The sequence below is a fragment of the Pseudopodoces humilis genome, chromosome 1 (genome assembly GCF_049639895.1).
Source record: "Pseudopodoces humilis isolate 2021_Gansu_Grassland_sample_001 chromosome 1, ASM4963989v1, whole genome shotgun sequence".
NCBI lineage: Eukaryota > Metazoa > Chordata > Aves > Passeriformes > Paridae > Pseudopodoces > Pseudopodoces humilis.
Window position 1 is genome coordinate 4,992,447 of NC_142200.1, and position 13,428 is coordinate 5,005,874.

At 40.8% G+C, this 13,428-nt stretch overlaps 1 protein-coding gene across 1 annotated transcript in view; it reads left to right on the forward strand.

Annotated features, from left to right (window-relative positions):
- Nucleotides 1-13,428, forward strand: part of COL22A1 (collagen type XXII alpha 1 chain) — a 240,622-nt gene that overhangs the window by 72,222 nt on the left and 154,972 nt on the right. Inside the window, exon 5 of the mRNA XM_014258290.2 lies at nucleotides 11,404-11,515. Coding sequence (XP_014113765.1) covers nucleotides 11,404-11,515 — 112 coding nt within the window. The remainder of the gene's footprint in view (nucleotides 1-11,403; nucleotides 11,516-13,428) is intronic.

Consider the following 13,428-nt stretch of genomic DNA (forward strand, 5'->3'; position numbering starts at 1 on the left):
ATGGGATAAGGCTCAGGGCTTCTTATTTTCTTCTCCCCCCACATTTTCTCTATGAATACCCCAGAAAATGTGAAACTGGTCTGAGCTGAATTTGAAACTGAGTTCCTGACATACAGACATCTGGCAATAGCAGTTATAACTCCTGAGAAGCAAATAGGAAAAGCAACAGCTGACCTGTAACTTTAGTCACAGGAGTTACGTGAGTCCTGTGAGCTGGAGAAAATGGCTGGACTTGTGCTGTGAGGTGGATTTGTCCTCTGGGCTGGTAGATGAGATACCTGCAGTGCAGGTGCCCTTACTGAGGTCCTGTTGGCTTGTTTTTTAGGAGTCTACATACAAGTCTTGTGAAGACCAGCTGAGGGAAATGGGGGTGTTTAGCCTGGAGAAAAGGAGGCTCAGGAGGGACCTTATTGCTCTCTACAGCTCCCTGAGAGGAGGGTGCTGTGAGCTGGGGCTCAGTCTCATGCCAGGTAACAAGTGAGCAGGGGAAATGGACTCAAGTTGTACCAGGGGAAGTTTTGTTTGGGTATTAGGGAAAATATCTTCACTGATAGGATGATCAAGCATTGGAACAGGCTGGCCAGGGAACTGGTGGAATCACCATCCCTGGAAGGATTCTAAAGACATGTAGATGTGGCACCTGAGGACATGGCTTGGTGATGAACCTGGCAGTGTTAGGTTAATGGTTGGACTCAATCTTGGAGATCATTTCAACCTTAATAATTCTGTGATTCTACCATTCTACTGTGCAATAGTTAATCTCAACACTGTGGCCTAGATCACTGCATTTAAAAGGTCTTTGAAGCTTTTCAGAGATTGACAAATGGTTCACTTGTGTTCAAAGGCATTTTAATATCCAGTAACTCAAAAAACAGAACAGGTCAAGCAGGCCAATAATTACCAATAAATTATCTGTGACTTCTAAGCATAACCACTGCAGTCCTGTGGGCTGGCTCCAACCTGTGCATGCCTGATGTCCAGACCCACCATTATCCAACCTGGGGACCTTGGTTTCTTTAAGGCTTGTGTGCCAATGAATTTCTCTTCTACAGAAAACTGGAGAATTGGTGAGTGAAAATGTACAGTCGTCCCAACGGGGAGTAGGGAGTCACCAAATTGTGCATCGGGATTAGGAGCCTGGAAATACCAGAGCATCCTCTAAAGTATGCACAGCCAGGCTGACACCAACAGAGCTGGGGTGAGTTCTCTGAGTTAGAAAAAAAACATGTTTTAAATTAGTCTGTTTTCTTAATATGGTCAGAGACGTAAGTGTTACACAGGGCCGTGGGTCTCAGTGGATTCCTGAGTGAATGACCTGACAACATCAGGTCTGTGCTGGAGCAGATAGCCTGGCTGAGCTTCTCAAAAGTGTCAGGAAACATGGAGAATGAAAGCTGAATGTACTTTAAAATGTTCTTTTGCAAGAAGTAAACTGGTAACAGCAGAGCAGTCCCTGTGAAAGCCTTTCTCTGGTTTGAGTCTCAGCAGTGACAAATTCTGACATCTGCATTCACTAAGAAGGTTTAACAAGGGTTAATCATGCACTTGAAAGTGGTAGTATTTGCTTTCTCCCAGAAGTTAAACAATCCAGGTAGTTTTCTTATTCCAGTGCATTTGAGATTGATGAAAAGGAAATAAATTCAGTTTTGACTGCTCATAGCCCAAGAAGCAGCCAATCCTTTGGCTATAAAAAAGACTAATAGGTTGTCTAACTGTGATATACTTTTAGATATTTCTCAGTCCAAATATTTTAGATTAATTCTCCTTCAGAAACCATCCCATGGATTTTTCATCAGTGCAAGCTCTCTGGTTATTGTGGACACATGAGAGGAAGAAGGCATATATAGAATCTTAACAAAACACTCCTGATTCTTGGAGTTAAATTAGTCTGTCTGATGAGAATTCTCTCTGATCACCACTGTGGCCAGATTTTGGGGTACTGGGAGGTCTGATCTGTTTTGTACTGGTCACCTGGCATAAGCAACCATGACAGTCTCCTAAAGAATAGCCCCTACCTGCTTTAATGTTAGGCCTTGTTCATCACTCCGAAAATCAATGGGAATCATTTTTATTTTCATGAACAGTTTATTGGTCGAGTTTTCTTATAGCCCAGACAGCATTACAGGGAGAATCTAGCAGGTCTTAGTAAAATGTTTTTCTTTAAATATATTTACTTACCTTAAAAGTAACACCACTTGCTTGTACCAAGGTCCTCCCTTCCCCACTGCTACGCCAAGGGATGGCTTTTCAGATATGCCATTTTATGCTTTTCTGGAGGAACACAGAGCACCTTGACACCTGAGGAACTCAAAGGAGGCCTTCAAAATAGAGAAACTAATTAAAACAAGAACCTAATACAAATAGTCTCAGGTAAATTCAGCTGGTGGAAGCCTATCTGGCACACAAAGGACATCAAAGGAGTAATGAACTCCTGCTTAATCTTGTAAATCACTGGAGCAGGAAGGAGCTGAAAGAGGGCCTATGGCACCAAGCCGAGTGTACATTACTGAGAAAATGGAGATGACTTCAACACAAGAAAAGCCTTCAGTAATGAGGCAAAGAGTTCAGTGTCAAAACCAGCTTTCAGTGTTGTTCAATATGCCACTTGCAACTGTTTGAAAACTGAAGAGGCAAAATAGTAAGAGAGAAGCAGGGGACAGATACAGATAAACAGAACAATGCATCACATAAAGTGGTGTGTTATTAACATGGGATCAGGTGTTGAAAGGTGCTCCCTCAGAGGCAGTTGCTGTATACATGAATTTATTTCCTGTTTTTACAGCAGGCTAGGGGTTAGATTACAGCAGCCTTTACACAAGGTGGGGTGACTAGAATTGTGTATTCACTTACTTGCTTCTGTGTTTCAATTCTCCCTCATACTGTATCTTTGGCATAATTTTCTTACTGGTTTATATTCGTTTTATCTTTCCTGAAGTGTTATCTTTTCTTTCCTGTGTAAAGATACCAAGTGCTGTATTTTCCCCTCTGTTTTGGCTGAAACTTTAGACTGATGTTGCTGAAAGAGTGGCCCCATATTTCAGTCCAGTGACTGCCTGCTCACCTGCCTCACTGCCTCTGGAAGATTGCTCCTTTTTGAAGTATAACTCCACTGTATACCTCAAGTAAGGTTTCTGCTCCTCATAATCCCAAATGTGGATTGGTGCTTGAGCTGAGATCAAACTCCTTTTTGTGATCTGCATGGGACTCTTGTGGCATGCTCCTTTCCTGGGGCCCAGGAAAAGAGGAAATTGTGTCTTCCAGTGCTGTGATGGAGAGTAAGCAAACCAAGATCAGTAAACCAACAAGTGGTTTACTGAGTGGTGGCATCATGAACCAGGGGTAAATCTGTCATACAAATCTTATAAAATTGAGACCATCTAAAATGTGCTATAAGCCACCTTACTGAGTATGACCTAGAAGGTACTAGACTTGCTGGAAGATATTGCTTTCATGCTGGTGCAAGACCTGTTCCATCTGCTTTAGCAAAACCTCATCATTAGCTTAAACTCTTTGCTGCTTTCCCTACTGGAATCTGGGGATCTGGTGAGAAGAAAGTTGGGTCAGTATGAAGTGCTGCTTGAATCCCAACTGGAACATCAGTGGAAAAAAAAGGTTAATAGCAAGAACCTCTTTAAAGCACTCTTGAGGCCCTTAATGTATAGACTCCGGAAAGTTTTATAGTTCCAAAATTCCCTTGCAAGCTTCTTGTAAAATTTAGCTAACTAATTTTTTTAATGACCTATTCAACCCATTTAGTCACCACTGCAGTGCTTTGTGTAGGGCTTGTGAGCAGGCAATAAATCTCTGGTTTGTTCCTCCAGAGGTGCAGTCCTTAATGTTTTGGGGGTAAGTCAGGGAACCACTGCTGACTGATGATGCTGAATCAAACTGTTGGGAGAGCTGAATGTGGTGTGAACTAACCATGAAAAAATAAACTGCTCCTTTTTCCATCTTTGCTAGAGAGGTAGAATACAGTGAAAGAAACAGGACAAGAAGACAGAACTCTTATTCTTTGTAAGTCTTTGGAAATAATTTCTTGTGACAGCCAGAGCTGGAAAAATTTTTTTTTACAAAGATTTGCAATGGCACAGGTCTAAACAGTGTTAGCTGCAAGACTCACTTGTTGCTGTTGTGCAATGCATTTTACACTGTGCTGCAGGACATGCTTATCTCTGAATTGGAGAGACATGGATTGGACAGATGGACACTCGTATGAGGAATTGGATGGGTTGGCATTCAAATTGTCGTGGTCAGTGGCACAATGTCCAAGTGGAAGCCAGTGGTGAGTGGTGTTCTTGGGGTTGGTATTGGGGCTGATGCTGTTGGACATTTCTTTAGTGACATGGACAGTGGGATTGAGGCACTCTCAGCTTTGTTTGCTGAGCACACCATGCTGTGAGTGCAGTCACACACTGGAAGGAAGGGATGGAATCCAGGGAGTACCTGGAGAGGCTGAAGAGGTGGGGCTGAACCTCATAAAATTCAGTAAGGCCTGACTACAAGGTCCTACAGGTGAATCAGAGCAATCTCAAGACCAAACCCAGGCAGAGAATGTATTGATTGCAGCCTTTGAGGAGAAGGACTTGGGGGTGCTGGTGGATGAGAAGCTCAACATGTCTCAGCCATGAGCACCTGCAACCCAAAAAGCCAGTTGTGTCCTGGGCTGCATCCACAGCACTGTGGGCAGCAGGTTGGGGAAGGGGATTCTGCTCCTTGACTCTGTCCTTGTGAGACCCCATCTGGAGTGCTGCACCAGCTCTGGGGTACCCAACATAAGAAGGACATGGAACTGTTGGAAAAAGTGCAGAGGAGGCCACAAAGATGCTCAGAGGGCTGGAGCACCTCTGCTGAGAAGACAGGCTGAGAGATCTGGGCATGCTCAGCCAGCAGAAGGAAGGGGGCCAGGGACACCTTCTTGAAACTTTCAGTACTGAAAGGGGGCTGAGAAGAAATCTGGAAAGAGATCTTTTAAAAATGCATGTGGTGATCAGGCAGGGGGAAATGGGTTCAAACAGGAAGAAAGTAGGCTTAGATTAGATGTGGTTGAAGATCCTTTGAGATGGACACTTACGTGAGTTCTTAAAAATATGCCTAAAATCTGGTACTTTTGACAGGGTTCTTTTTCCTGTGGAGGACAAAATGTCAGGAATAGCAAAAATACTGTTGTAGATAATAGCTACTATAACAATAACAGCAACACATGCTGAATAAAGTAAATGATCTCTCCTTTGGGATTTGGGCACTTCTACTTCAGCCCTGAATTGAGACACATCTTGGCTGTCCAGAAATAGCTGCTATCAGCATAAAGCACTGTGGAAGACAAGGGTGCCAAATGTTTAGGTACAGAAAGAAAAAAAATAACCTCATCTACACTCTGCCTTGACATAACTGATTGATAGACTTATCTCATTAAATACACCTTGTAACCTTATTTTATGGCATGACAGCATATTTTTTTTCCTCTTTTTTTAGAGTATATATTAGCACTGAAATGAACTAAGATAACAAAAAGTAGGGCTCCTTACAGTGGCAATAACCTTGCAGATCATACTAGAAGAGTTAAAAGAGACACTGAGGGTGTACAGGCTCTTCCTTGTGGGCACAGAAAATCTGTGAAAACTTTCAAGAGTGCAGAGATGTTGGACAAGTTCCTGCATTTGCTGAAAGACTCCTGGGTGTTACTGTTTTCCATAGGAATTCATACACTGAATACGCTGTGGTGTGCAATAAAGCTCAAGTAAAGAGCATGTAAAGTGAAAGTAGCATGAGCTATTTTATCACAGGATGTACAGATGGCTGTTTTCAGAAGTGTCACTGAGCCAGGAGGTGATGACAACTTCCCTGATCGTGGCCATTGGTGATACTTCATCAGTGCATTGACAAGGTTGATAATTCAGCTGGGAGTTTGAGCAAGACCAGAGGAAGGAGCATTTCCTGCAAAAGCTGCTTTGTTTGATATTGGTGCTCATGGCTGGCAGTCCACTGTAGTAAATATATTCCAGACACCACACTTGAGGCTGTGATGTCCAGTGCCTTTCCTGACCTCTTTCTCAATCACTTTCCACATTCCTCTCCAGGTTGTTGTCTCACCAAAAACTTTCACAATTAGAAGTAGCCCAGTTGTGTCCCCTGTGAATTTTGGGATCCTTGGAAACACAAAACAAGAGACTTTTTTTCAGAAAGCTGCTTTGGGTGAAATAAGAACTTAATGACTCTGTCATGCTTTGAGACACGTTTCCAAATGCGCTCACTGCTGTGTTTTCTGGCTATTAAAACTTACATTTTTTGCTCTCTCTTTCTGGCCTTGGGTTTTTTTGCCCTGAAGACAGGAGAGTCAGGAAAATCTCAACCTGCACAGCATCTTCGACCATGCTGCCAATATCAGATCCTTAATGGACTCAGGCAGAAATACATATTCAGGGCAACCAACCATGGCCCCTTTAGTCGGGTCTTCAGATAATAAACTTGAAACAAACATTGTTAGACCACAGGATGAGTACAGAGCTCTTGGATCACCCTTTGGCCATGCTTTAAGGTTTTGGGTGCACTGTGGACATTTGTCCTGTAAAAGAGAATCTGGCTGCATGTTACAGGTAGTTGATGTATAAATTGTCCAGTGCCAGGTTCTGCCATGTTCTCCCTGCAACAGAAAGATGTGGGTGTGTTTTCTGGTTCTGGAAAACAGGCTGCTTCCTGTAAGGGGGTTATAACTCTCAAGTGGTGAGACATTCGGCTGATTTGATCAGCAGGGCAGTGCATAAGAAATTACTTTTCAAGCCAAGTATGCTGTCACAAATCTGAGCTTCTCTTTCAGCTCACTGTTTTAATTTTAATATGGACTAGGGTCTGCTGGCTTTCAGGAGATGTAATCATGTTAGAGGGTTTCAGTGGCCCCATATTGTTTTAGAAGCTCTAATGAAGTAAGAGGCTTAAGATCAAAGAGCATCTTATTAAATGCCATGTTTATGGCATTACTGATTAAGCAGTTTATGAGCCAATTGGAAAACCACATCTGCCCTGCTACAGAAAAATCCACCTTTTAAATCAAAGCAGCTGAGAACAGGAAAGTCCTGCCCTTTCACCCTGTGCTTGGGCATGGTGCAAGAGGTAACAGCATCTTTGCTAATTTAGGCAAGTCTGTTCTTTCCCCTTCACTTGTAGACAGGACTGGGAAGTTACACGTGGCATCTCATTTTCCACATGCCACTGACAATATGGACTCATCTTGGTGGTGGGAAAACCAAAGAACAGAGTATTTCTGCTGTAATTCCAGTACAGAAATGCTGTGGGACACATTTAACTCTTTGGGGAAAGATCTCATTGAGCAGTTTTTACTGCAGTGTTAGTGAACAAACACTGCCAGATGAAATGTCCTGGTCAGGTGTTGCAGAAATGATCACAGCATTGCTTATTTGTTACATTAATATTGTAATTCAAGACTAAAAAATCCAAATTTAATTAATGCTGTCTCCCTCACAATCTTAGTTCTATTCCTAAAGTCAGGGGAACATAATCCATGCAAAGGACTTCCAGGCACATGAAGTAATTAAAATGATAGTAATAACAGTAGGAATATTAGTACTAACAGTAGTAATACTACTAGTAATGGTAATAGTGATGTTTATAATACATTTGCTCATCCTTCAGCTGGAACAATGGTTCCTTTAATTCACAAATTCATTTGGAGGTTTGACTAGGTGTTTGCTTAACAGTTCCACTTGGGTAATCTGCCTTGAGTACTTTCTCAGCTCAAATAACAACATTTTGGGTGTATTTGTTTGTTTGTTTGTTCTTCAGAAGGATTTTGAAAATCATAGCTGGTTAATCAAGCTGAATTTAAAAAATTTCAACCTTTATGCAATTCTGATGGCAAATAAGGCAATGTGAATATAATTTATGTGGGATTTGTTAACATTTTTGTCCTTTTTACCTCTGCTTTACTCCCTGCACAAAATGGATAGCATTCCCTGTAAGCAGAATACATCCCTGACAACTTCAGTACTCTAAAAATTCCTGTCTGTCTGAGCTTCCTTTCTGCTGAAAGGAGGAGGCACTCCAGGTAGGGGTTCAGCCTGTCTGTTAGATGAGTTGTCTTAACAGCTCCCAAATTTCTCTGCTGACTCACAAGGAAATTGAGGAAACCTGCACCCATCATATGTCTCCTTTTCAGACAGCTAAAATTAGGTGAGATGCATCTCATTCTTGGCAGAGTTCTTAATTTTTTTAGTGTATGACCTAATGACAAATTTTCTGTAATTCTATTGAAATCTTTCAGCTACTGAAATGTCCCTTACCTTGAAGGGTTTAGTTGTAAATGGAGTATCTGAGAGTGGAGGTAATCTCAGCAGTTGGGCAATATTTAAATTTGGCACAGAATGAATTAATAGTGTGATTAAAATAAAAAACTCTTTTCTTTTGAGTGTGGTCTCTGACATACCTAAGGACTTAACTTTTCCCTGGATCTACATTGCATCTTTCAAAGAGCCATCCTCAATCATCAATTAATTAAAAATAGAGAAATCAATTTTTAATTTGCCTATCCAGTTTGAATAAAAGAAAATCCTATTATGATTTACTTTTGTGCTTTATCCAATCCTAAATGTAAATGGGATTATGTTGTGAGAGCGTGACTTATTATCATTATACCAAATCCTGTTTGCAAAATACTTTTGATAGTTTTGATAGTCATGTTTATTTTTCATGGTGTTATTTAGTCTTTTATAAGTGCATTTTGATAGGAAACTCAAGAAAAAAAGAAGAGATTGATTGATTGAATCTGACTCTTGTTACCACTGCAAAAGCATACCAGTATGCACAGCTTCAGAGCTGCTCATGATGTGAACGTTCATTGGAGTTGCTTTGGGTCTGAGCTAATGATGGGAAAACTTGGCAGGAACTTCCTGTCAGTTTATCTTGCAGCTGTGCATTTTTAGCAAGGAAGTGTTACAAGACCTGTGAAGTGAGCAGGATTTCACAGCTTGAGGCTTCTGGTGACTGGACATCAGGATGTCACCTGGGCAGCATTTCAGCCTTCACCATCCACAGCTCCCCTCCTGTGAATGGTGAGCAATTTCCTTTCCCAGTCAGAGTGGTCCCTTCCTGCCAGCAGCACTCAATTATTCCTCAGTTCCTGTGCTTGGTGTGGATGAGGGATATGTGCTGCGTGGTGGAACAGCTGTATGGACAAGTCACAGCGTTGTTTGTGACAGGCAGGAGGGAGCTCTCATGTTCTGGTGGGGTCTGTTTACCCTGATTTATAGCTGCAATCGTGGCTGACTGCAGTGTGTCACAGGGGTGTATCACTGGAGCTGCTGCAGAGGTGATTATGAGGTGCAGCCATGAGGCCCTGGAGCACTTTAACTGCTTTATTTGCCCTCCCAAATGCCCAGTAATAGCTGAAAATAGAGTGGACAAAAAGGAAAAGATGTTGACAGCCAGAAAAGTTACTGCAATACTAAAGGCCTCCACTTGGCACCAGACAGCCATTTCTGTCTTTGCAAACAATTAAGATTATATTTCCTCAGAAGAAGCAATTTCTTCAGAAAGAGGTCCAGAAAAATGATGGAAGCTTTAAATTTTATTTGCTGTTTGCTATTTTGATTTGCCTAGATACTGGCCCACACAAGCTTTTGCACTGGTGGGAAAACCCACTATATATATATAAAAATATATAATATATACAATAATTCATATAAATTATATTAATTATTGTATATATAAATAATTAATATAAATAATATATATGAACATATTTACTAATCTAATATGAATAATAATATAATTAGGTTGCTGCCTTTTCCTGTTGAAGCTGTTTTTAAGCTCTGCAGTACCTTTCAGCCTGAAAGGCTCAGGAGGACAACTAAGAAGTCCAAGAATCTTCAGGCTTAATTTCATCATATAAAAATGTTTATCTATCCTAGAAAAGTTTTAAGAGCTCACTAACAGAACAAAGTTGAAAGAACTGCCATAGTTTAAAAGCAATTTATCCAAATAAGCTACACTTATGTCACCAAGTTTGTGCACTGGAATTACAAAACCAGGAGTTAATATGTCTAATTGTGCATGTGTGACAGGGAGGAGATGTTGGAATAGCCTGAATAAAATTAAACATATATTCTCTGCTCAGTTTCTCACTGCCTTTTACAGTGCCTTTGCCTCTAACTTCACAGTGTGTTTGGTTCTGGGAGTGGCTGATAGTTTGGATTTGCACCCTGTGGAGACAGTTTGGAGCTAAAAGCAGGATGTTTGCATCCACAGAGCTCTGCATCTCCAGGAACTTGATGCCTTCGTGGCAGCATTGTACCCCCACTGTCCCTCACAGGGTTTAGCAGCTGGGACTTCATGTCACAAAATCATGTGTTCCTTGTGGCTGGGACCGTGCTGATGCTGGAGCTATGTAGACTCAGCTGTGGGCTAAGCTTTAAGCTTAAAATTGAGCTAAATCTTTAGTTTAAGATTGAGCTAAAAATACCTTGTTAGAACAAAGCTTTAGGCAACTGTCTTCCACCAAGATTAACAGCTCATGATAATGATAAGTTGGACTAAGTTGTATTAAAATTATATGAAAAGTGTATGTGGTCAAGTAGTTTTCCTGGACCATTGGAGTGGATACACAGTGGAGGTCCATGAAAAAGATGAGAGGGTGGAACACCTCTGCTGTGAAGAAATTTTGAAGAAGTTGTGGATGTTCAGTCTGGAGAAACAAAGGTTCCAGGGGGAATTTATCATGGCCTTTCAGTATATGAAAGGGTCGTGCAAGAAAGAAAGAAAGAGATCTTTTATCAAGGACCATAGTAACAGGACAAGGGTCAACTGTTTTAAACTGAAAGAGGGTAGATTTAGATTGGAGATAAAGAATTAAATTTTTACAGTGAGGGTGGGGAGATAGCCAGGTTGCCCAGAGAAGCTGTGGAAGCCCCATTCCTGGAAGTGTTCAAGACCAGGCTGGATGGGACCTTGAGATGCCTCGTCTAGGGGAAGGTGTCCTTGCCCATGGCAGAGGGGTTGGAAATAGGTGATCTTTGAACGTCCTTTTCCACCCAAAACATTCTGTATTTTCTCTTATTCTATGAATGAATATTGCAGTCTGCACCTCTAATTTTTCTGCATGGCAGTTAATGAATTATGCAGCATTTTTGGGATGTTGTGGCAATGCAAAAATTAGCTACCGATTTCTGGAAAACTCTGTTCAAACCTATGTGACAGCTTGAATTTAAGCTTGGTTTTGAATTTTTTGGGCTGAGAGGATTAGATCATATCAGAATTCCATTCTGGCTTTTCCCAACAAGAGCAAGGGTCATTTCTGAAGTGCTGTTTGAACGCTAAGAGATCTGTGTAAGTACAATTAATGGCATGTCCCACTGCCTGATTAATGTATTTTATTTATATTTCTGTAACGGATAGGATTTGATCTGATGGATTCATTCAGCGTGAAGCAGATTTTTGGAATGAAAGAAGATGGGATTCAGAGTGCTTATGTACGGCTTGGAAGCTTTCCTGTTGTTCAGAAAACTGAGTGAGTATTCTGGGCTTTCACTTTATTTTCATCTGAACCTCTGCCTTACATTATTTGGTTCCTTCAGGCAAACTTTGCAGTAGTTATCTGGTACCTACAGGTATATTTCTGCTCTGAGCAGCTGTTTCAGTTCAGCTGGCACAGAATATCCACAAAGTGGTCAGGAGTCTCAGCAGTAACTACGGGCTCCATCCTGGCAGAATATGAGTTGTGTTTGCTGGATCTCAGTGGTTCTGAGGAGCAGTATCAAGACATTCACAAGAGAGCTTAGGCCTACATAAAAAGCTTCTAAAGGGAATATTTGGTAGCACTCCCACTGAGATAGAAAATTTCTAAACACAAGAGACCACTTTCTGGTAGGTGCTGTGATCACTTAGCAAATATGGATTCTGGCCTTGTAGAAGAATGAGGTTTTTAATCCTGTGTCAATATGGATTCAGTCCTCAGAGTATTTTGTGACCCAAGGCTTCCACTTGTGTTGCAGTCTATCACAAGTGTTTCTTTGCGTTGTCACTTGAGCCCTGATAGCATTAGTCTTGAAAAGAGTAAGTGCATAATTTCACTGAGTAACTTTGAGCCATAGATTGTATTGTCATCATTAACATTTTTGCAGTAAATTTCTCAGTGCTGGTTTGAACTTCAGCTTAAAAAAAAAATCAATAATCCTTCTTTTCCTTCTTATGGATGAGGGCTGTTATTTTTTATTCTGTTTTTAGCTCTTTTTCTCAGCTCACTGTATTTTTAAGATTAGCCTATGAATTACATTTGCTTGATTTCACAATATTTTTTTTTCATCTTGGAACCAACAGGTTTGATGTGCTCTTTTTCTCTCCCCCTGTTTCTCCATGTCAATACTATATATATATATACTGAGACACACTGAGAGGAAAACTGTTTTCTCTAGAGTCCATAGATGATATCAAGTCTAAGGGTAAATAGAGTCATGATCAGTGATCTGATTCAACACAGCCAGCTAAAGACATCTTAGGTTTGGTATATATATATAACTGGATGGGAATAAACCATAAACCAGTTTCACTTAGATGGGAAGAAACCTAATTTAATTTGTCTCACTGTGGTCTCTGGGTTCTGGGTGATACTATGACAAATAGAGCAATTTTTGGAGTATAAACAGAAACTGCCAAGTATGAGCTGATAATCTTCGTATCATACAGCTCAGTCACCACTGCTGCTGTGTCCAGCCTTATTTTCCAAAATTCAGTAGGTAGAAATGGAGTGAATGGAAGTTTGAAGATCTGTGAAGCAAATGTAATGGTGAGAAATCCAAGAACTGCAGTGTAGACAGGTAAAATTAAGAAGCAGCCAACAACTGAAGGGATCATTCTCTGTAAGAACCTCTGGGAAATTGAAGTTTGGTAAAGGGTCTCTAAAAAAGGGTCATGGTAGCCTGAAAGTCAGTGGGTACTTGACATCAAAAACCAGCAGGGGAGAAAGGCATGCTTTTAAGGATTAATCTAATTAATCACTGGAGAAAGTTAGCACAGCTCATAGAGAGTTGTCTATATGAATCCCTGTTTCAAAGTAAGGGGTGAAGAACTTTTTTGTTGCTGTTTCTGTTGTTTTCTCAGAAAGACTGAGGAAGTGAAGCCAGACCAACCAGCTATAATAGCTTTCCATCTGCTCAGATTACATCCATTTATTTGTTGTTGCTGTTGCCCTTAAAATAAGCAGAATATTTTATTACCCAGGACAATTAGAAGTAAAACATCCTTAATTAGTAGATTAAAATGAATAAAATTCTTTTTCAATGATTCTGAAACATGGAATTCAAGGAGGAGCCACATTTTCATCCTTTTGTATTGTAACTTCCACACTCCTCTGGTTTGGGAATGAACTCAAATGGATATAAAACCATGGAAGGTGTTTGCATATTTGGTTCATTTCAGCATTTG